The sequence below is a fragment of the Aptenodytes patagonicus genome, chromosome 6 (genome assembly GCF_965638725.1).
Source record: "Aptenodytes patagonicus chromosome 6, bAptPat1.pri.cur, whole genome shotgun sequence".
Taxonomy (NCBI): Eukaryota; Metazoa; Chordata; class Aves; order Sphenisciformes; family Spheniscidae; genus Aptenodytes; species Aptenodytes patagonicus.
This window is the reverse complement of record NC_134954.1, coordinates 28,879,142-28,902,246: the sequence shown is the minus strand read 5'-3', so window position 1 is coordinate 28,902,246 and position 23,105 is coordinate 28,879,142. Positions and strand designations below refer to the sequence as shown.

At 42.8% G+C, this 23,105-nt stretch overlaps 1 protein-coding gene across 6 annotated transcripts; it reads right to left on the bottom strand.

Annotated features, from left to right (window-relative positions):
* Nucleotides 1-90: 90 nt before the first annotated feature.
* On the bottom strand, nucleotides 91-23,025 carry CEP63 (centrosomal protein 63). 6 transcript variants are annotated; one of them, XM_076341771.1, is made up of 15 exons: nucleotides 22,875-23,025; nucleotides 20,930-21,065; nucleotides 19,029-19,209; nucleotides 16,967-17,062; nucleotides 14,584-14,709; nucleotides 13,597-13,710; nucleotides 10,952-11,188; nucleotides 10,547-10,692; nucleotides 9,602-9,736; nucleotides 8,855-8,969; nucleotides 6,764-6,961; nucleotides 6,226-6,312; nucleotides 4,028-4,233; nucleotides 3,143-3,449; nucleotides 91-611 (listed from the first exon to the last, which is right to left on the bottom strand). In XM_076341771.1, the coding sequence occupies exons 2-15, from the start codon at nucleotides 20,971-20,973 to the stop codon at nucleotides 453-455; spliced, it is 2,151 nt and encodes a 716-aa protein (XP_076197886.1). In that variant the 5' UTR covers nucleotides 20,974-21,065; nucleotides 22,875-23,025; the 3' UTR covers nucleotides 91-452. The 6 variants fall into 6 exon arrangements, with proteins under 6 accessions (XP_076197886.1, XP_076197885.1, XP_076197887.1 ...); XM_076341770.1 differs by lacking the exon at nucleotides 22,875-23,025 and having other exon boundaries at nucleotides 20,930-22,770; XM_076341772.1 differs by lacking the exon at nucleotides 22,875-23,025 and having other exon boundaries at nucleotides 10,952-11,185; nucleotides 20,930-22,770.
* Nucleotides 23,026-23,105: the final 80 nt, after the last annotated feature.

Genomic DNA, 23,105 nt, shown 5'->3' with positions numbered 1-23,105 from the left:
GTATTGATCAAAGTTCCTGATGAGAAGGCAAGATAAGCCACAAGAGATTTACTCTGTATATTTGTATGAACAAGAAAAGAGGTGTTTTTCCATTTTGTTTTATTTCAATGCTTTTACATGTATAAAATATACTTAAAATACTTTATATTAAAATTAGCAAATGGTTTGCTTCTAAAAAAACACCATAATCTCTTTGTGAGTGACTGCACAAACATGTACCTCTGATGCAGCTTTCTGACCTACAGCAAGCTGACTGAAGCGTTTGTGGTGTCCATCAGATCAAACACATTAGAGAGGAGTTTCCTTTCCTCAATATCCATCCTGCTGATTCAGCTCAAAGTGGGAGGTACAGCCTCTCACTCAAGCTCCAATGGCAATGGGTTTATAGCTACCTCCCCAGTCACAGTTTGGAACCATGTAAGTAAACCAGCATTCAAATTCACTAAGAAACATTACTCCTGGTGTCCAAACTGTCTCACTATCTTCCCACTCTCTTTTTTCAGTTCCTCAATGTGAGCATTTAGGCACTCCAGGATGTGCTGGGATCTTAGTTCTTCTTCTTCCAGGTATCTTGCAGCTATCGATCCAACTGAAGCTGTAGGCAGGGGACACTAAAAGGAAACAAAGGAATATCAGGTATTCTCTCATTCCGAGTTTCAGTCAGAAACACTACTGATCTGCAAACCACACAACTAGATATGCTTCTAAAGGGCTCTTGTGTCATTCCTGTCTTACTCGACAGACTAAGCACTCAGCTCTTATGCTCGTATCATAGGTAAATGTCCCTCTCAACAGTCTCCAACCAACAATGAAAGCCTCCCAAGCCTTTGCCAAAACTGCAGGGAGTAAAATCAGTACCTCAGCACACATAACTTTTCCATTCCAGTAGTTCCCCTCTCTAAGGCACTGGGGGACTAGAGCTGAACAGAAACAAGCTCTCCATGTGCCTAAATAACTGTTGCACATCACAGGTGGAACCCTGACTCCAGAGGTATCAAATAGGAATTGACTGGTTACTTAGGGGAACTGGAGTTTCACTTCAATTACCAGCCTCTCCACTTCAAATGAGAGGGAATGACATGGCATGTGCAATCATAGCATAACTCTAGAGAAGGTCACTACAAAATACCAAGGGTTTTGTCCTGGGTGTGTTAGTCCTGCCTCGCACTTAAGGTCTACATCTTGTTCCTCATCTTCATAAAAATCTCAGTGAGCAATATCACCTCAGAATATGGGTTCCAGGGAAGGGAAAGAACTGCCAGACTGGACCAGCACTGGGGATATCTCTGCTTTCTTTCATATACCTCCTCTTCTTCCCTGAAATAATGGGTTGCTGGTACAATCCCACAGGGGAAGTACAGACCAAACTCCCATCGCAGCTCACTGAACACCACTTCAGTTCAGCTAGCAATGGTCAATAAACTATCCCAGATTCTTTCCTTTACAGTCAAGAACTATTCCGGCTACTCACATCACTGACCCACAAGTTCTTAACTTACAAAAATAACATTGTAAACTAGGCTTAATTTACGAGTCGATGAAGAGAAGCTTCCTGCACAGGGGCTGGCAGGTGAATTAGAAAGCTACTAAGGGGCTGCTTTCCATTACAGAAAACTTGCCTCAGTGTCTTGGCAAGAGAACATAACCGGTTATTTTCAAATCCTGGAGTCTCATGGTTTTCTGGTCTTTTATCAACAGCCAGGAACAAAGAGAAGCGGAAAAAAGCAAATCTCTCCCACCCCACTATTACCTAATGATGAGAATTCTCCTCTTAATGTTAAAAGAACTGACTTAAAGACACTGGAGCCTGACCATGAGCAGGGAGTCCCAGTCAACACCAGGAGAAATATTTGCATTTCCTCAGAAACCTTATTTCTACCTCTCAGACAAAAAGCAGCACATTCTCTTCTACTAAACATCAAGCCCTAGAGCTTCTCAGACCCTGAAGTGGAACTGTTCGCACTTCAATGCCAATCCTGCAGTCTGAAGAGTTTCCATTTAGAATATTACAGTTCCCTAAGCTCCCAATGTTTGTTTTCTGGACATGCCCACAAGCTACTTTAGTCTTGAAACAATCAAGACCTATTCTTGGTAGTAAACCTCGTCAAAATCTACAAACCTGACATGCCTCTGCTTATCTATGCATCAGCCTTAGAGACTTTTCTCTGGGCTCCCCACAAAATAGCTATTGTCACTGCTAACAACACACAACCAGAGGAGAAAATACTCCAAAGACTGCTAGTAGCAACACATCTAGAGCAAGGATCAGCACCCAGGATTCTCCCCTCCCTGAACTACTACAGCCCTGTCTGACCCAGGGTATGACAGTTACTGTCAGTGACCCTCTTCCATTCCCCTCCCTGCTCAAGTCAGTCTACAACCTAGTCATTACAGGGTGTACTGGGATATATGGTCTTAAACACCACAAGCAAGAAGTGATCGAGTCCAAATTTCCTGTATCTTGGGCAAGTGCTCCAGCAACTGAGCTGAGGTAAAAGGTCAGAGAAGGTGCCAACACTGCTCCCTACTAAAAAAGTATAACCATCGACTGGGAAAAATAATAGCCTTCCCTTGTGCAGTGAAGCACTGATTTCAGGCTTTCCTATCAGCTGGCATAAGTGGCTTTAAGTTCAGTATGATGACTACCGCAGTCCCATTCAGAGGGGTCAAACTCACCCCGTGCATTACAGTGAACGCAGATGTGCAGCACCAGCTTTCAGATTCACCCAGAAACTGTATGTTGAAATACTCAGCACTCTACATACACTCTGAGCCTCTACTACAGACCCAAGCCAAAAGCTGAAGCAGAATTCTGATGTGACAAAAGCAGTTCATGGTACCCACTGATGTACAGCATCAGAACGGAGAGAACCATGAGCTTCTGGAATTAGCTTATCAGTTAAACCAAACACAAAGCCCTTCCCCAGAGAGTTCTGAATAATAACCACATGGCTCCCACTGTCCAAGTATTAACCATCCAGCAGTGGTTTTTTCCTCCCTGTTTAGTTTGATGTATGCCTAAAGAATCATATCCAGCATGTAGCCAAACCATACATTAAAAAATCTGGCTCCTTTTACCAGATGAGAACCCAGCTATATTCTCAGCTGTTGAATAGCAACCAGCTTCTATACAACTGCTTACCAAAGGCACAGATTCTCTCTGATCATTTGAGATGGGCTGCTTAGATGCTTCATCTGCGAAATCTTTGTTTCCATCCAGCACATGGAGCAAAGAATCCGTTCCCAGCAAGGCGCCCAAAGCAAGTGACTCCATGCAGTTCTTCCTGCTGGTTTGGGTGGGCAGCTCACCCGTCTCAGAGGTCACAGTTCCTATTTCAGCAGCCCCCCATCGCTGGGGCTCCCCTTGATGATGCTGAATAGTCCCATCAGGCTTGTGATGCATTCTCTCTGCTTGTTCATCATGTTTGTGCTGTGCTTCCCCAGTTGTCCTAGAAGGCAGGTTTGAACACATTAACTGTTTGACAGTTTGCCTCTTAGCAGCTGAACTTCAGCAAAAACTTGCACAGAGATAACAATTAACATAAAGGTTACTAATAGCCCTGGCAATCCAAACTGGCTCGTTTCCATAGGACTTCCAGATGCGCATCCAGTCTCTAGGGAGTTCTCTCTCACTCTTCTGCTATTTTAGATACCAAAAACTACAGTCTGCACATCCTAGTACTGCAAAAGAAAGGAGCACAGCCACCTGGGCCAAATCTAATCCCTTCACCAAAAAGAGCACATACTGCTTCTCAATCAAAGAAAAAGGCAAAGGCAGTCAAAAGACAGTCAAATACTAGCTGGCTTTGCTAGCTGGGACTAGCAAACCAGCTGGGACTAAAAGCTATTGCACTACTTAAAGCATAAAGGCAGATTCCAAAACACTCCTTTGTGTTCTCCCATATGTGCTATGTGCTGGAGATAGATACTATACATAAAGCACATCATCAAAAACCCACACATCCCCATGCCTTCTGTTCTCCTTCATAATAAGGAAGCAGCATCCTTGGGGTCATGCAACACTCACCTGTACTGCACATCCCTGGCCTCGGGCTCTTTGTCTTGCACCTGCTGAGCAGTGCCCTCAGGTTCATCCTGGCGGACCTGCCAAGTGAGCTCCAGTTTTGCTCTGGCCTCTGCTAGATCCTTCTGCAATTGCTGGTTCTGAGATTTTAATTTATTTAGTTCAACAGCATAGTCTTCACTGAGTGCTCTTAGGGTGACCTCTTTTCCCTAATAGACAGAGAAGGGCTGAAGTCTAAACTTCTGATTTGCAAGACACCATAGTCAAATCCAGAGCAAAGGCCATCAAGTGATTCCTTAAGGCATATCGTCTAATCCCAATTTTGACTGGCAAAATTTTCAAGGCTTTCATATGAGCAAATCAATTATATATGCCTTATTGTGTCTGCATCCAGACACGCTGTGCTGATCTGCCTAGAAAAGGAATTCTCTCTCATCACTGGATGCTTTTAAAAACAGGAAAATATAGACCAAGAATAGTTCAGATGTATCTGCCTCTGGCCTTGGGATAATGAGAAGGACTACATGACCTCGAGTTCTCCTCCAGATATACAGTCTACGATTCCCTCACTTAGCTAAGATGCAAGCCTCTCAGCCAAAGCTGGGAACACTCAGGTGGCACCCCCAGTAAACTGTCTCAGTCCGAGCAACTCTCCAGGTATCAGAGTAGCACGCTCTGCCAGATACTTCCTACGGGTGTAAAGAAACACATATCCCAGTGGCTTAGCTGTTGATGAGAAGTAACCACTCTCAGAGAGAAACTACCTTCCATGTGATCTACCAGCAAAGCTGTTTGCAAGAACAATTCTAGATCCCCTCACTCAAATTAGCAAAGGCCTACGGTAACAATTACGAAAGGCTGTGCATACGCCTCCCCACCTGGGATGACCCATAGCCCTTTAGAAACTTTCACTGGTAAAAGAGAATTATTTTTTTCTTTTTGAAACTCTGAACAGCTTGCTTCTCCCCATCTTCTCCTTACTAGGCTAGGTGGATATAATTTCCATTGTTTCTACTCCTGTGACATTCCCACTTTCTTTTTGCCAATTTAGATGCTTAATTCATTCTCATCACTGCTGTATCTAAGATCTCTCCAAATGTGCATTAGGAGAACCTGGCCAAGATAGGTAGCTCCTGTGCCATGGGGCTTTTTTTAAAAAAAAACAAACCCAAAAACAAACAGATTTCTTGCTTTGCACTTTGATATCAAGTTTTTCTAAGTCAGGCAGGCAAAAGCCCACCAGGCACTTCAAGCAGAAAGTAATGGGCCTTAGGTCATTTCAGTCTCAAATCAGCCCTCCAGAAAGCTTTGTTTTTTCTCCATCTCACCAGCCACAAGGTTTTGTTCAACACTTTCCCAAGAACTTGGCACATTTGACAATCACCCCAAACTAATATTAAGAGCTGAGTATTTCCTTCTCACAGATCTGACAGGATAAAAACTCTGATGATATATTCCCATTAGGTTTTCAGCTGTCTGAATCCAGTCCTCGCCCCTGTGAGGCATCCATTCTGGTTTATATGAGAGAGAACTTGCAAACTAGCCATTTCTTCCTTCACGCAGGCACTAAAATCAGCTACATTCAGGGTATTATTCCTGCCAAGACTGCACCTCTTCCATGCAGGCTCCCCTTCTCCCCTCTGCACGAGCTGCCCTCATTGAGCCTCAAGAGTGCCACATCAGCAGGAGCCCACCACAGTGCCCCTTCCCGGCACATTGCCCCAAGGCATCCAGCCCATATTCCCAGGCTGCAATCTGCCCGTGGAGAGCAAGGGACAGCCCTGCTGAATGGCTCCTCACCAGGAGGGGAACATGCTCTCAACCCAGAAATTGCAAGGACCAGAGCAGTTACAGCTCGAAGACAGGTCAAAAGGACATCAGAGATTTAGAATCAGAGGTTTGAGGTAAACTGGCATAAAATGGAAATGTAACAAAATGTACTAAAAACCATGGGCCAGACCCCATGGAGAAGAAACTGAGATGAGGGCTCCGTTTCTGTAGTTCTCCTCACTACTCTGTGACTGAACAAGACATTCAGTATTTCTGGGCCTTATTTCCTCACATAACGCCCCTTTTGCTTGGGTTTTAAGTTCACTGAACTCTACCAAGCATTTTGAGAGGCCTAGGCAAAGACTATTACGGTTCCCAGGCAGGGGACACACAACGCTAGCCCCTTCCCATCTCCGCTCCCTAATGCATACCTCTAGCATACCGCACTCTGTTTTTTCCAGCATCTCTGAGAGATGACGGTTTTCCAGCCTCAAGGTTTCCAGCTGGACCAGAATTACCTGAGGAGACAGAGGCAAACAACAAGCTCAGAAAAAACAACACAACACAACACATGCCCACAACACCCTACAGGCATTTTCCACCCGCAATTCAAGCATGAGTACAAGGCAAGGTTTGGGACATTAGTTCTGCAGAGACCCTACAGAGAAGGCCATACAAATAACCATGCACAGTCGTTTACTTTAGTTTTCAAAGATGTCATCATGCAGGCCTAGTTAACATGAGTGATCTCAAAGAATTCTGTGGGACTGCCAGTTACAGGTTTGAAAAGAAGCAGCAAGACAGATTCAGTGAACACCATAAATTAGAAGATTTCATCGGAAGGGTCTCAAAGTCTTTGTTCAAAGTCTGAAGAGAGAAGGAAACTATTAACAAGCTAAAAACTAGGGTGGTATTCCAAGCCTTCAGATCCCTTAAAGAGACAGCGTAAGAGTCTTCTGCCTTTTTTACCCTGTGCTCCACCGCTTTCCTCTCTGCTCTTTCAATCTCTGTTCTCAGCCGTTGTTCTAGGTCTGATGTGGAGCCACTTGCAGACGCAATTGTGATGTCCCGCTGGTGTAACTCTTGTGTCAACCTGGAGATTTCCCTTTTCATCCCTTCTAGCTCGCTGCTGTGAGTTTGTTCAGCTTGAGAGAGCTGCTCTTTCAGCTGGAGGAAGATATGCACACACCACCCATGAGCTTTTGAAAGACGTTTCAGCAAAAAAGCAAAAGTATTGCACATGATAACGTGAAATCTAAGTACTGGAAAACAAAAAGCTCTATGTCACAAGCCCTCTGTGCATGCTTGTCCTTCTTGATTGAAAACCACCTCATCTCAGTCCTTTTCCACACCATAAACTGCCAACTGGGACAAGACATAAGTTATGCTGTGGAGTACTCGAGAAGACCCATAATTGATCAAACCACAGTCTCTTTTGCTCACCATTCTACCTCCGTGGCCAACAACAGACACCCAAGGGTTTACCATCACTGGGCAAGCACCATAACACTTTCATAATATAACCTTGCAATTTGCCACTCTGCCTTCCTGAGGCAGAGATGGTATCTTTAAATAGCTCTAGCCAGACTTTTCTTCCACTAATTTGTCCTAAGTCTTCTGAATCGATATCAGCTTGTCACAACTAAAGCCAACCCATGGCAAACTTCCACAAGCTAGCTATGCACAGGGTAAAAATATACCTCTTTATTTTCATAACTCCATTTGATGACCCATAGTCCCTGCATTATGGGAGAATAATCACTCCCTATTTACTTTCCACATGACAGGCATGATTTTATTTTTAGTATGTTCAATCTCATTTATCTCTTTTCCAGTTTGGTAAGTCCTATTCCATTCAGCTGTTCCTTGTATAAAAAAAACACTCCATCCTTTCGGTCACCTTTTTCCATATCTTATCTTGTTTTACTCAATCCTTTTTGAGATGGCAGACCTGAATTGCATATAATATTCTGGTAGGCACACCATATATTTATTCAGTGGCATAACAGAACAACAACACAGCATAATTTCTTCCCTAGTATTGCATTCCATTAGCCAGAAATATTAGCTACCCAAACCTCCAGGATTTTTCTGAGAATTACAAGCATTTTAGAAAACTGAACCAGATGATCTCTGCCTAGCCACGTAAATACTATACATATGGTGATTTATCTCCATGTTACCTCAATGCCTCCCAAGTATATAAAATAGAAACAACCATAATAAATCTCTCTTTCCTCCCTAGCAGCCTGTAGGAGATTCATTTATTGTGTGGCTGTTTAAATGTGTAACCAAGCATGCATCTCTGGCAAGATCTGCACCTCTGTACATTCAGAATAAAGAATGAAAGATTTTCACAGAAGTGAGGTTTTCCACTCAAGTCCAACAAGGTTTCTACTCTAACCATGCACCAGTGAAAGCTCTCACACTAACTGATCTAGACCATTATTAAAAGTCAAGCCTTTTGGAGGGCATGCCTCCCTTGGGTGTACAGAGCACTAGGGTGAGGTTCTCACGGCAGACGAGCTGCTCCATTTCTTCCAGACCTTGGTTCATGTCTAAGTATCAAGCCTGAAACAAACTCCCTTATTCACATATGGACGAGAACACATTTGAAGCCCTGTCTCAAGTGTGATAGGTCATTATTACAGCAAAACCCATTCCCTCCCTGTTTTTCATCCTGTTGGGAGCCTGTATTAGGCTTAAACTCAGAATTCCAGGCCTTCATTTCTTTGCGTATTTGTCCCTCCAGCACTAATTCAAGTATCTCCACACTGTAGAGAAGTACTGCATGATGTAGGGGTAGGCCTAACAGATGCTCACAAAGTAAACCGCACAGCCATGTATAGAAACCTGCAAACCCATCCTCTCAACTCCTCCTCTGTCTGATCTGCTGCTTACCCTTCAGCATATCACTGCCTCCACAACACTCCTGGCCTTTGATCCCATTTAGAGCTTTGCTAACTGCACACTGCAGTCTCTGCTGAGGCACATGACACACACAGCAACAGCTAACTCCACAAGTGCCTTTCCCACTCTCCAGGAACAAAGTGACATTACCTTTTTAATCTCTGCCTTTGACTCAGTATGGTGTTCTTCCATTGACTGCAGCTCTTTGATATTCTCATCCAGCTCTTCACTCAGCTGTACACACCTTGCATTTGAAGACACTAGGCTGGGTGCCAAATGTAAAACTACAGATTAGTAGAATACCCCAAGAAGGAGGACATGGTCAGAGAAACTTTGATCTTCCAAGCAGACTCCTATGTCTGTCATAACAGAAACTGGACTCTTAACCTAGAAGTTCCTTACCAATCCTTTGGTTTTGTTTACCAAAATAATTTCAAAGGAGATCAGGAAACTGATCTAACAGATAATAGCTGTTTCTTGTTTATTTCTTTACCATTCTAAGATTACAAACTTCCCATGCAAAATTAGTCTGAAAACTACAAACTCAGAGAGGAAGACTTGTTTATAATTCTTATTTCACAGTAAGGTCTAGATCTGGTTCTTACCAGCTGACTAACAAAGACTCCTTAACCTATTACCAGTGAAGGTGCTAAGCCTAAGCAAGCTAAAACACTGAAAACACCCACAGTGTGCAGTGAAAAGCAGCCAACCAATTAGCAAAACAGTCTCACTATTAAACTGCAAAATGAATAGCATTTGATTTCTTCAGCCTTTTGATATTTAAAATAAGCCTACAAAAATCAGTGGGACTGGTTAACTTGATGAATACAATATATTAGGTATTATATTATTATCCAAGTTTCATTGCACATCCAGGGGAAGCAAGCAGTCGGCTACCTGTTCTCAAGGTGAGTCACTTCTGACTGTAAGTGCTGTTCCTTCTTCTGGGCAACATCCAGCCGCAGCAGTATATGCTCCAGCTCCAGCCCGGGAGAAGACAATTGTTTCTCTTGCAAGCGTTCCTCCAAGGCCCTAAGCAGAGATATGAACTTTAATCTCAGCACAGAAAAGTCATGTCTGAGTTCACTAACATGGGGAACATAACCACCATTTTCTTGGAATTCTCTGAAAAATACACAAAACCTAACACTAGGTGACACCTGTGTGCATTGTGAATAAACACACATACCAGCTGGATGACAGCCCCCTATTTGAGTTCAGGCTGATTAAAAAAAGACTACATCCTATTTTGATGTTGGCCTCCCTGATCCAGACAGTCTCCCTGCCATTAGCAGACATCCAGCTTGCAAGAAACCATGTGGCTGTTAGGTAACATACACCAAAACCTTTTGACATGGCCATCAGAACCCTATAAGCTTTTGCATGTTGCCAGTGCAAAAGGCGAAGGCCAAGATGATTTTGTCACATACGTAGTTACTTTACCAAGACCCTAATCTGACATCATTAAATCGGTGAGAACTTTCACCTATATTAATAAGCACAGTATCAAATCCTGAAAGGCCTCCAGCACTTGACTGAAAATGCCTGGGGGAAAAAAAAGCTGAAAAGCTCAAAAGCCCTGTGCTGCCTCCAGAAACCTAGCTGAGTAGAAAGCTGATTCCTTCCACACTCTTCATTGAGTATCAGTTGATTTCAAAAGCAATGCAATTTGGCAAATGCTGCAAGGAAGCACAACACTTGTGAGAAATTACAGCATACCATTCTATATATCAACCAATACAGATCCAGCTGTATGAAAATGCTTCTACCATCCTCAGTGGGAGAACCTGGAATATAGCTCTGGATTCAAGAGCATAAGTACCAGTGAGGCACAGATGCTACCTGATGAGGAGTTCTTTTGTGCAAAGAGTTTCAGTCACCCTGGCCAGCTCTTTCTGTAACTGTTCCTGGTGCAGCTTGGAGCTGTCAATGAAATCTTCCTGAGATTGCAGCGTGGCTCTAAGTTCCATCTTCTCATCCTGTAGCACCTGCATGGGAGGCAGAAGGAATGACTGTTGCAAGATGGACCAAATCAGTTTGTTGTAGGGCGAAGAGAGGTTGATCAGATTTTTAAGGAATCCTTGGAAATACTGCAGAGCACCACATGGGTACAAAGCCAGCCTTGAGGCCAATCAGGAACTTTACAAAGGCTCTAGAAGGAGATGGGAGCTCTGGAATGAAGAGCCTTCCTGCTACTTCTCCCAAGCACTGCTTTATATTTAGTTTCCTAACAGTTCCTCCACTGACCTCTAACATTTTCTTGGATTGCCTTAATTCTTCTTGAACTCTTTGCTGATCTTCCAGAATCATTCGATTGTTTTCAGTCAGGTCATCCACTCTCATGTTAAGCCTCTCCACCTCCAACTCATTGGCACAGATAGCATCGTTGGCCCTCTCCAGCTTGCTGGTTAAGTGCTGGATTTCCGATCTGCTAGCCAGCTCCACTGACTCCAGAATCTGCTTCCGATTGGCAAGCTGAGTCTGCTAAGAGCAATTGGTTTGCATTCATTCAAAACAACTACTGATTTCTTTGTGTAACAAGTCACATCCTCAAAGTAAGCAACACTACCTTTCAGCAAATTAGGGAAAGTATTGTTCCAGGATTACACAATGGGTAAAACTTCTGAAGGCAAACAGAATAGAAAAGAAAAAAAAAAAAAAAAGGGGGGGAGGGAGCCCTCTGATTCCAAAAGGGGTTCAAAGAGAATCTGGGAAAAGAAGATCTCAAGTCACTCAAGTTGTCCGAGCATGAACTGTCTAAGAACAAAGCTGCCTACTATTTTTTGCTCTAAGGCTAGAACAGGAGAAATGGCAGCATGTAAGAAGGTTTGCAAATACCACACACAAGCTAAAGATTACCCAATTGTTAATTCCACACCAGGACAGAAAGCAGCTCTTGGAGCACAATGAAAAAAAAAACAAAACAAAAAAACACAACCACCAAACAGATCAAAAACCAAACTGGGTGTAACAGTCAATTATGTTTTGCTTTATGCAGTAAATATCTGGTTCTAACAACTTGTGAGAATGCTCACTTTGAATGTTTCATTGTTTTAATGGCAGACAAAAAAAAGTTATAAGGAACATAATACTAGCAAACAATACATGCTCTATTATTTATAGGCACAATACTTTATTTCATAGCATTTCTTTCCATGTAGCTAGCTGATGAAATTTAACAAGCCAGCTCTCATATAAGTGTCTAAGAATATTGACTTCATATATTCCCTTTTTGTATAGTACCTTATAATTTTTAAAAGCTGAAACAAAATATTTGAGTAGTCCTTTAGCCCCAGTTTCTAAGAGTAGCAATTCCTGCCAGCTTCTAAATCACCACATGCCTTGATTTATTGCCTGACATATAATGCCTTATAACTGAGAAAACTATAGGAACTGTGCATTTGGAAGACTATGGTATAATTTTGATTACAGTCTTTTCATTATTTGAATAGTCATGACAGAAAAGGTAATCAGGAGGGGCAAGAGTTTAAAGTACAGCCTTTCTCCACCCAAGAAACCAGAGTATGAAACTACCTGAATATTTATTTCTGTATTAAGAAAACATTTAAGCTATCTCTTATTTCCAGCCACAGAACATGCAGGACAGCACAGAATTCCAAGTTTCACCTGTTGACTTTAAAGGCTGCAGGTGCTACAGGAAGGTGCTCATCACTGGGTAAGAATGACAGGCTTCCCTAAGCTGCACTGAAAGATGAGGGGAAGCCAGCTGAAAGAAGAGAAAGGGGAAGCACTCCATGGTGACAGATCTCAGCTTGACCTTGTGCCAGAAAAACAACCAAGCATACAAAATGCATAGAAACATCCAAGGCAAAAATTTAGCACTTTCATGCTGGGCTTTTCAAAGAAATTGAGGATTCAGGCGGTCTGTTCACAGTACCTACGCACCTAAGTCATCTATACCGCTTAGGAAAAATCTCCCCAAATTCCTGCTTTTCTGCTGCACAGTAAGAGGAGTTCCTCTGCACTCCAGTATACTAGCCTGCACTCCAAGGACACATCTGTTCTCAGACAATTGAGCTATCAATGATACAAAGACAGCAGAGCAGCAAGACCTTCTGCTCAATGACTCTCTCTGCATTTGTAGATCTACTAGTGTCAGCCTCTCACAAAGCCCCTGTCAGAGCCAGCTTCAATCCTGTCATCACAAGCTTCCTCCTTGCAGGAGCTTCCACTCAAGAGCAACTCAGGAGCCCATTAAGTGTAAAGCCCCCAGCAAGAGCTTCTTATCAGTGTCTGCTGTGATTGTGTCAGTATGACTTCACAGCTGTGCTCTAGGTCAATTCATCTTGCTCTGCTGCAGCACCACTAACTCACCGAATGATTAGCTTTTCAGGAACAGCAGCCCCACTACTTGTTGCCTTTAAGAGACTTTAAAAAAAAAAAAAGGGAGGGCTGAAAACTGCTGTTACTTCAGTACTTTGCAGAAGTATCTGTCATAGGGGAAGACTATTTTCCAACATCATCCTCTGAGCTGGACCTACAAGGTACATATTTAGCTACTGGCAGGTACACAGCTTTGAACTAGACCACATGATGTAACAGCTATTTTAAAGTGTCATATGCTGTGGCCTCTGTCTCCTAGGGAAAGCTTCATCCTACTATCTTCTCTACTAATTGGAGGGGTGGAGGGGTGGCAGAGAGCACTGCACAAGGTTTATCTAACCTCTGTTGACAGACTCCAGATCTTTTTTTCCATACAGCACTTACACAAGTAAACCTTATTCCACCGGGACATTAAAAGTCATTTCAATGGCAACCTAAACTGGATTCAAGCCTGAGAGATTTCATTAGTCTCTCCCTCTTTCCCCCTCCCTCCCCTCCCACCTGCTGCCACAAACAAAACAAAAACTTTCAGCACGTATTAATTGTACCTGAATGAGCTCAGACTGCTCAGCCAAAGCCTTCCTCTGTGCTTCCAGCGATGCCACCTGCTGCTGGTAAAGCAAGCGCTGCTTCTCCCAGTCAAGTGATTTTTGACGAAACTCCTGCAAGCACAGCAGGGGTGGCTAGGAGCAGTACATCCATGCAGTTGACAAGAAGACCCCCTTCTAGTTCATATCCATGTTTGCTTTCTCTTTCCACCATATCCTCATGCACCTTTCCCCACAGCAGGGAAACCATTAGCCAGCCATTTGATGCACCAACTCAGCAGTATAAAACCCCTCACATACTGTGCTTGCTGTATTTCTTTCCCTCCCGAGTTAAAACGTCAGTGTCAATTATTGCTGTTTACAAATGTTAAGTGCTAACAGATTCATGGCTAGTTTCATGGATTTGCTGTCAGAGGCTTAACAATTCAGACTGGCTTTAGCTTCCAAAACATGCTGCTATTGAAATCACTAAGATGACAAGTATGAACTACAGAATTTTAATGCTAATCTCTGCTCCAGGAATTGGACACTACATCAGTCAGATGTGTTTGTTAGCCACATCTTCAGGGTACAGTAGAAGAAAACTCAGTGTGGTTGAGCTCAGCATAGCAGAGATTAAAAGATAAGACAGGGTTGAGAAGTAGTTTGACATGGAGCTCCCTCCTCCTCAAAGAAGTGAGATGACAACCTCACCACACTGGAATTCATTCCATTCACATAATTAATTACTCTTCCAGCATCTTCTTTCTTTTATTTAGTCTAAGAACAGCGGCATAGTTTATCCTGTGTACTCAGAGGCCCCAGTGCAGGAAACTGCCATTATTACACAAGCAGTTGAGAAGAGCTACACCTGGAGAGTAGATAGAGAGTACTTTTTAAGCATGATTCATGGTCCACTTCCTAATTGACTATTCAGTCACCAGTGAAGCCCAGAAAGTCAGTTAATACATACAAATTCTGGTTAGCACTTGCTTTTTCACTACATACCTCCAGCTTCCTGGTCAGTCGGCTCATTTCAAACTGGTCCTCCCCTTGTCTCTTGTTAGCTTCTCCTCTAGCTTCTCTTAGTTGTTTCTTCTGCAGCTTCTCATAGCTCCTCCTCAGCCTGGACAACTGCAAGGAATACAGTGAAAGAGACAACTTTGTTCAAGGCCCCAAGGCAAGAATTAAACAGCACTTTGAAAGAAGACACACAAAATGTCTTCACACAAACAATTCCCTAATCAAGGCCACACAGCTTGCAAGTGAAGACTTCTATTTGTATAATGAGCCTATTGTACCAACAGGATTGCAAAATATGCCAAGCTGTATAAGAGTAGCAAGATGCCACTGAAGTTGTGACATCAGCAGCTCTAGACCTCTATCTTACCACTGTTAAAACATGACTAAAATATTGATAAGATGGAGGGTTACATGTAGCTGTTAATGCAGCAAGAGCATGGTACCCCTCTCTCTGCAGGTGGCTCCCAGCCACAGTAATAGCAGGCAGTACCTGTGGTTGATCTCCTCACACAGAGGGGCACAGCACACCACACATGGAGTGGGGGGTAGTTCTACAAAGAGGTACAATTTCTTATGTCATTAAAATATACTTGTAAAGCTCAGGTGGGAACTGGAACTCTTCCGCTTAGCAGGAGAAGGAAGATTTGAGAATTGCCATTATACATAATATCAACACTATTTCATCTGTCATTTTCTGCTTAGATACACCATGTATTTCACAATGAGTGGAGAATGCCAACGGAAAATATCACTCCTACGCCTACTGCTAGAATGCTAAAGTCGTATCAGAAGCAGGAATGAGGAAAAGACTCTTGACATTTAGATGACCCTCTGTGCAAATAATCACTTGCAACTTGCACAGAATTTTCCATCTGATGAGCTTCCCCCAACTCAACTATTAAATAAAGAGTTTCCAAATAGCCACATGAATCTCAGAAGTCATCATTCGCATTTCACTGATGGAGAAAGCTAAGCCCATGGATGAACAGAAGGATCACGAGAAGAAAAAACATCTGAATCAAGACCTCATGCACTGGTCACAAAAGGTTCTCCAGAGCCCTGAGTCAGCAGCGTACTTAGGCACGTTCAGTGGGAATGGACAGACGTACAGGCTTACAGTTAATGTACGAACATCTTTTGCCAAACACATCAAGAGATTACAGGTTTATTCTTTCAACAGTCTCAGTGAGTTAGACGCTGTACCTGTAATTTTACTGGTAATGGTGGTAAACCAAGACAGAAAAAATTTCCCCAAACAGTACTAAGAACAGAAGACTGAGGAATATTGGAGCTTAATGTCATCTACGTTAATACTGTGTGGGTAAAATACCAACACATTGCAATTTTGGCCACAACACACACACTGTATTTTAGCCTTAGCAATTTACGCAGATCTGCCAATGCACCTCAGCTTTGCTTTGCAGCTTATCCACAATTCCAGTGGGAACATCTAGTGAATGAAGACTGTTAGTCATACTGAATAGTAAGGTGTTTTAAATGAGGACAGATGCCTTCTGTCCTCAAAGCAGAGACTACCAAATTAATTTAACTTATGGCTTACAGTGAGCATGAACTAGGCCCAACCCTCCAGAGAAAACAGGTCAATACTCTACTAGCTGTTCATGCCATTTAACTCACTGCTACTGACAAGCAAGTGGAGACAGGCAAAGAGTTAAGGCATAAACATGGAATGCTGTTATACGACCTGCAGGACATTCCACATGTACCACCTTGAGGTGAATAAGAAGCTTTTTGAGATGAAAGCTCCGAAATTATTTTCAAAAAATATTTTCTAAGTATACTTTGTTTTTATTAAGTGTATTAAGACTAATATGCCTTGAGAGAACAAAATCCTTACGAACAAATTCAGAGTCAATGGAGGCAAAAAGAAAATGAGACTACATACCATTCTCATCTCTTCACCTCATATGATCAAGGCCAGTTACACCACCACCTTTTTAATTTCAGGAAATGCTGAAAGAGCAAACTGCTGCTTCCTGTAACCACGGCAACTTCAGAACAAGCACTATGGTGACTAGGATAGGCAAACACAGGACATTTTTGCCGTAAACTTATGCAGATGTCTAACACATGAAAACTGCAGCAATACATTTACTACACATTTCTACTCCAACAGTTTTCTGTTTGTCACCAAGTTCCTCCGAATTGCAAAAAACAGGCCTAATGAAGCATAAAAATATTACTTTGTCTACACTTAATGCTCTTTTTTGTAAGAGCATAAACAATAAAAGAATGGGAAGTTTAAATGCCATGGTTTTAAAACAAAAGCAATGACACAAAATATTTCACCTATCAGATCATACATCAACTGGGAACTAAAAACCAATCTTCTCTTTTTGCAACTCACCTCCTCTTGAAATTTCTTCAGCTGTTGTTCATATTCTCTAACCATGTCCTGTTTAGCTTTTTCCATGCCTTCTACCTGGTGACGCAACATGCCAACCTGAATGAAGAGTTAAAAAGCAAATAAATAAAACAACAGAAGTGGACTTTATAGTCAGTAGGTACTGGAATTAGCTTTCATTTTATAAATATACATTATAGTAGGAGTGATAAATGACTATTAAAAAGATCCTAATTCTGCTAACAACTGCACATTTCAATGGAGTTACTCACTATGAATAAGATTAAGTCTATGCCTAAATCTTTGGTAGGCTGGGGCCAGAATTGTTTCTATTCTGGTCTCTTGTTTTGAGCCAGTTTCTGGCTTTCATGTTTGGGATGAAACCAACAGTTTGGGCTTGTGTCAAAAGGCTATTTTTATCTGGCATTTTCATCAAATTCTTCATAAACATGCATTATGATTTCAACCTATCTACCAAGAGAAAAGATGACCATGTCATTATCTTACTACACTTGGGTGAAGCAGAGATTCCAAATAATACATGGACATGAGGGGGACACAGAAAGAAATGGGGCTTTGAAACTCATGGGGAAGACTTCCCTTACATTGATTCAAATACTCCTGTGACTCATTTTTTAGTTCCCCCCCCTACTCCCACCCCATCTTTTTCACATCCGCAATCCAAAGTGGCCACCTTTCTAACTGTAGGTCCAAAGGACAGCAAGCCAACAAATTAAAAGAAATCATAACAGAAAATTCATATGAGTAAACCAAAAGCATGAATATACTCCAGTAGTGACTCTAACCATAGTTTACAGTTCAGTTTTGAAATCAATGTTTGCTTTTGGTGGTAATTTCAAAAGTGTCTTGAGAAAACACAATTGATAATAACAATGCTAACCTATAGGATAAAAATGACAGTTCTTGCAAATGAAAATCCTGTGGCATGACTCCAGATTTAATAACCCTGTAACAAAGACATTAATTCCAAAACTTGCCATCCAGCCCAGTAGAAGCACCTGACCGCATTAACAAGAAACTACAGAGTTCTTAACCCACTGTTGCTACAGCCTGTCACATTTCCCTTTATTTTACTAGATTCCACACCAAATTACTAAAATCTACAGCAATACCTGGGTAATTCTGAGGATGTAAGAATAGCTATAGTATAGTTGTACAGGCACCCAAAAAACCCAACTGCTTGTGCAGTTATCAGCTGGCTTTCGACCCAAGAAGTCAAAGCAACTTCCTTAGAAAGCTGCTAAAACACAGTTTGTAGCAAAGAGTCTGCCAAAAGATAGGACACAGCAGCTATAAGTATAAGGACAAATTTTAAACACTTTCAGAAAAAGTGAATGTGGCTAGATCTTAAGATATAGCCACCCAGACTCCTGCCAGTTTCCTCTGATCCAAGAAAACATACATCAACTCATTTGCACAAGAGAAAGTTTATGGTCCACACCCTATGCAAAAACTTCACTTCCTGATACTTCTCCACTGATACAGAAATTTGGTGCACTTCCCCCAAGCCTTTAATTAAAGCCTACAAAACCTGAGCTGCATAAAATAGTCCTTGGAGAATCTCCCAGCAATATCTTGGTGTAGCTTACACCACTAAATGTTCGTTCTACCAATGACTGCGCATTGCTGGGCTGTCAATTACTGTTGTATCCAGATTCAGCATCTCTGGGTTCTCTCTAGAAACTCTGACAATTCAGTCTGTGGACTTCCACCAACCCTTAGGGAGTTGATCACTTGACTTTGATTGAATTATGAATCAGACATCTTGTTCCAACAGGCTCCTTTGTAAATTCTATTCCTGATTTCCAATTATGAGACAGGCTCCTGTTTTGCTTAGCACAGCTATTTGCTAAAGTTAACCCCTTGCTTCGGCTTAGCATTTAAACATTAAAAAAAAAAAATCAAAACTGATGAAACAATACCCAAAACACACATCCATGCAAAGTCAAACTCTGAAATGTAGGTTCAGTCTTTATATTGTATTTGTAACATGTAAAACACACAGGTCAACACTGATAAGGAAACTATGAACCTGAAGCAGTACCTCCTTATATTTTTCCTGCAGAGCAGCCCTGGCAGAGGAAAGTTCCTGCTCTCGAACACTCAGGCAAGCTTCCAAAGCCTGTGTCTGTCCTTCCCATTCAGATTTCTTGTGAGCCACCATAATGTCGATCTGCTTCATCAGCTCCTGCAGCTCAGCCTCACAGGAAGTCAAGAACCCACTGCTGGAAGGGAAAGAGCTTGAAGTTACAAAGCAGGCACCACCCAACACAGGTCTAGTGTCCCATACCACCAAAGTCAGCAGAACAAACTGACTTGCACCAAAGGACCAACTCTGCACATGCAGTGCTTTGAACGCTATGCAAATTAGCTTGCAGAGAAATGTGTTTAATACTTACGCATTCATCCCATTCTCTAATGAAACATCTCACAAGTGGTATGTTCGTATCACTGGGCAGAGATCTAAATTTGGCAATGACCAGCGAAGAATACTTGTGAAATCCCAGTGAGAACAAATGACCTACACACTTTAAATGTAGGGGGGTTGTCTTCTATACAGAGAACCATTACAAGAACTTATAAACACTTATCTTTTGTCTCAGTACTATGCATTATCTAAGTAAACCGGAGCATGTTTTATCCTTATATTATCCTATGCCTTAATTGCTCTCCAGGCAGAGGCATTTTATACCAAGTTTCAGTCACCAGAGAAATCTTACAGCCAAGCTATCAGCTCCTGAAAACAGAAGTTTATCACAAATGCAGACAAACCCCTAAGTAGAGGGGGTTGGATGACAACATGATAATGAAGAATAAAACATTCGCAATCCATTGGGGAGAGCATGCTCCCTAGCGACGCTGCAATTTCTAATTTGGTGCAGTAATTATTGAAGTCAATTCAACTAACTCCTCTAAAACTTCACAAGCTGCTAAGCCAGGGACAATATTAAGTCTTGCAAGATACAGCCCTAGAGGACGGTGAACTCCATGATGATCTTTACCCCTTTAATTTGCCTGTCAAACAGGAAGCACTGAAAAGAAATGGAAATCAATAGGTTAAGGGATTGAAATTTCGCTGTTCCTCCAGAGCATATGCACACTTCACAACTTGGCAGTTTTTCTATAGGGAAAGAAACACTTCTTAAAGGAGCCAAGATCAGTTAAATTTGAAGTTCACCCTGTCCTGCGAGGTAGCCAAAAATTAGCAGCTATTATGCAAAGCAAGAACATTTCCTTCACAGCATCTGCTAATATAAAGCAACGTCTAAACTTGATTTCTGCAACCAGTTCTCTGTAGAAGATACGGTATCAGTAAACTTGAGTCACATTCTCAAAGATGACTATGAAAATGGCATCAGTAACTTTTGCTTCACACTTGTTTAACACATAAAACATTTTTTTCCATTATTTGCACTACAGTCTCTCTTGGGGATCCAAAAGTCTAGATACTTTCACCTAAGACATAACATTAAAGATTCTTCAGAGATGAATGGGACTCTGCAGTTTCAACACAAGCAGGAAATAATCAGATGTTTTCAATAAAAACAGATAACAAAGTCACATCTCATTAACCTTGCAAGGATGTTACAAAAAAAAAAATATTTATTCACACCTTTAATTACTACTGCTCCTGATGTTAAGATGGTAAGAAGAGTTTAGAACTACAACAAAAAAAAAGAGGTAAGGTTTTCAGGAAGATGTAAAACTAAATTTCTAACAATTAAGGGATTATTGCAAAGCCAGCTCACCCAGTGACTTTGCTTCCGCACCAGCTGAAGGACACTGCACACTGTATTTGTCCACCAGCATGCGCTAGTGAACAAACTCCAAAGCCCTTATTTAAGCAACGGAAGCTTTGTCTGATACCAGAGGATTTGATTCTGAAGAGCGAAGGTTAATACTTAAATGATTTTGAATGACTCGTGTATACTGTTGCATACATACCTCCCCTGCCCATTTCTTTGCATTCCTTCCAGCAAAGCCTCCATCACCAAATCCTGGTAGCTTTAGCAGCTAGGAAAGTACAGAGAAGCAGCAGTCACTCATGGCAATGTATGAACAAGGCTACTTCTCCATCCAACTGCAGAACAAGCAGAAGTCCACAGAGGAAAGAAGTTAAAAAAATTACAATTAGCACATAATTACAGGTAAGGAAAACAATGGTCACCTTCATGAACTTACAAGACAAATATCTGCCAAATAAATGAAAACAGATTTTTCTACCAAAAAAAGAGACCCAATGCAACCATTCAGCACTATCAAATTGCAGTGATACAATCATGTGATCTAATAAATGGAATAACTCAAACAGCAGCAGTGAAAGAGAATCTGCCCGTTCGGCAAACGGACGAACTCAGCACACTGGGACTGGCAAATCTCCCATCTCCTGGGTGCACCAAACTGCAGAGGATCAGCAACATGCAGGGACTCCAAACAGGCCAGCCCAAAGGCCTCCCTGGGAGTTCAGCTGTATTTTAAAACACACACATACAGAAAATACGTATTTCACTGAGGAAAAAAAAAAATTCCTATCCCTATTCTGATAGTGTTTTGTCTCTCTTTGGTCCTGTCTGTGCTTAACAAAATTCAATCAGTATGCAGAACATCTTTGTTGTACTGCTGATGGCAGAGCTACTGAGGAGGGCAGATGAGCAGTTCCCTAGAGCTGCTGACAGCACTCCAAGAGAGTTCTCCAGGTGGCAACAGCGGACATCAGCCAGTAGCAACTCTTCTGTTTCATTCTAATCACACCTACACAGCGTTGATTTTCAGTGGGTAGCAGAGAGATTTCATTGTCCGCCACAGAGAACGTCTGCTAAAATTCAAAAAGAAAATCCGGAGAGGAATCCAGGTCCTTTATCAGCAGCTCCTTCCGTGAGAGGTTGGGATCAGTTCAACACTGAAAGCTCTAGTGCCACGAGGAGCCAGACAGCATCTACTCTTGCTTCTGTTAGGCTTTAAGCAGGGTCCCCAAGGCAAGATGCCTGAATCTGCCAGCTTTGCATACTTGTCAGCTTACCCAGGGCTTGGGGGAAGAGCCTAAAAATCAGACACGTCTAGCCAGTTTTACGCTACATCAGGTTTGTTGACTTAGTATTATATTTTGACCTCTCAAGCTTGCAAGTCGCGATGTGCAAGTTACAGGCAACTGAGTAAAGACCCACACAGATACCAGCAGAGGAAACAACCTCTGCCATTAACCACAGTTGAAGCAACAAGAGCTGGCCTGTCACTTCTGAAATTGAAGAAAAAGGAAGTATTTGCAAAAAAAAGAGATAAAACATTTAAAAGTCAACAAGGGTTAGCATCCCAACTCAAGAAAGAATCGCAGCAGTCAAGTGGAGAAAATTTGACAATACGCATGAGGACTTAAGAATACTGCCCATGAGAAAAGACTGGGATTGTTTTGCATTTAAAAAGCAAAGTAGGATGCAATTTTAAAGTGCTGCTGGAAGTAAGCGTACAATGAACACAAAAGCACGACCCACGTTGCAGCAAGAACTTCCCAAAAGTTCCACTAAACCCGAGCTCAACCTGCCAGCCGCTGGAAATGCCATCTCCGGCTGTTCCAAGGCCAGGCAGGAGCCCGGTGGGAACCACCCCGACCCAGCTGGCGCTTCACGGGGGCAAGAAGTGACCTGGAACGGCGTCCCCTCGGCGGTGCTCACGGTAAAGCCACCCGGCCTCTCCAGAATAGCCTCCGGAAGACGCACCCTCATCCTACCGTGTTTTAATTCCTCCCCAACGGGAGCCTCGGCACTGAACAACCACTTACGATGTTTACACACACACCCCGAAGGGGAGCGTTTCGGCCTGCAGGCCGAGGCGCTGCCCGGGGCCCTTCCAGCCCCGCTCCCCGGGGAGAAGCCCCCGACACCCCGGGGCCGACCTGCGCTCCGGGCTCCCCGCGCCGCCCCGGTCGCTGACTGTGGGGCGGGCCCGCCGCGGGGGGCGACGGCCGGCGGCAGTTACTGACGGCGGGCAGCGCCCGCCCGGCAGGAAGCCAGCGCTGGGCCGGGCTTGCTTGGCTTGGCTTGGCTTGCCTCCCCTGCCCGCAAACACCCCCGCCACCGGTCGGTCGGTCGGTCGATCCGTCCTTCCTCCCGCCCGCCGCTGCCAA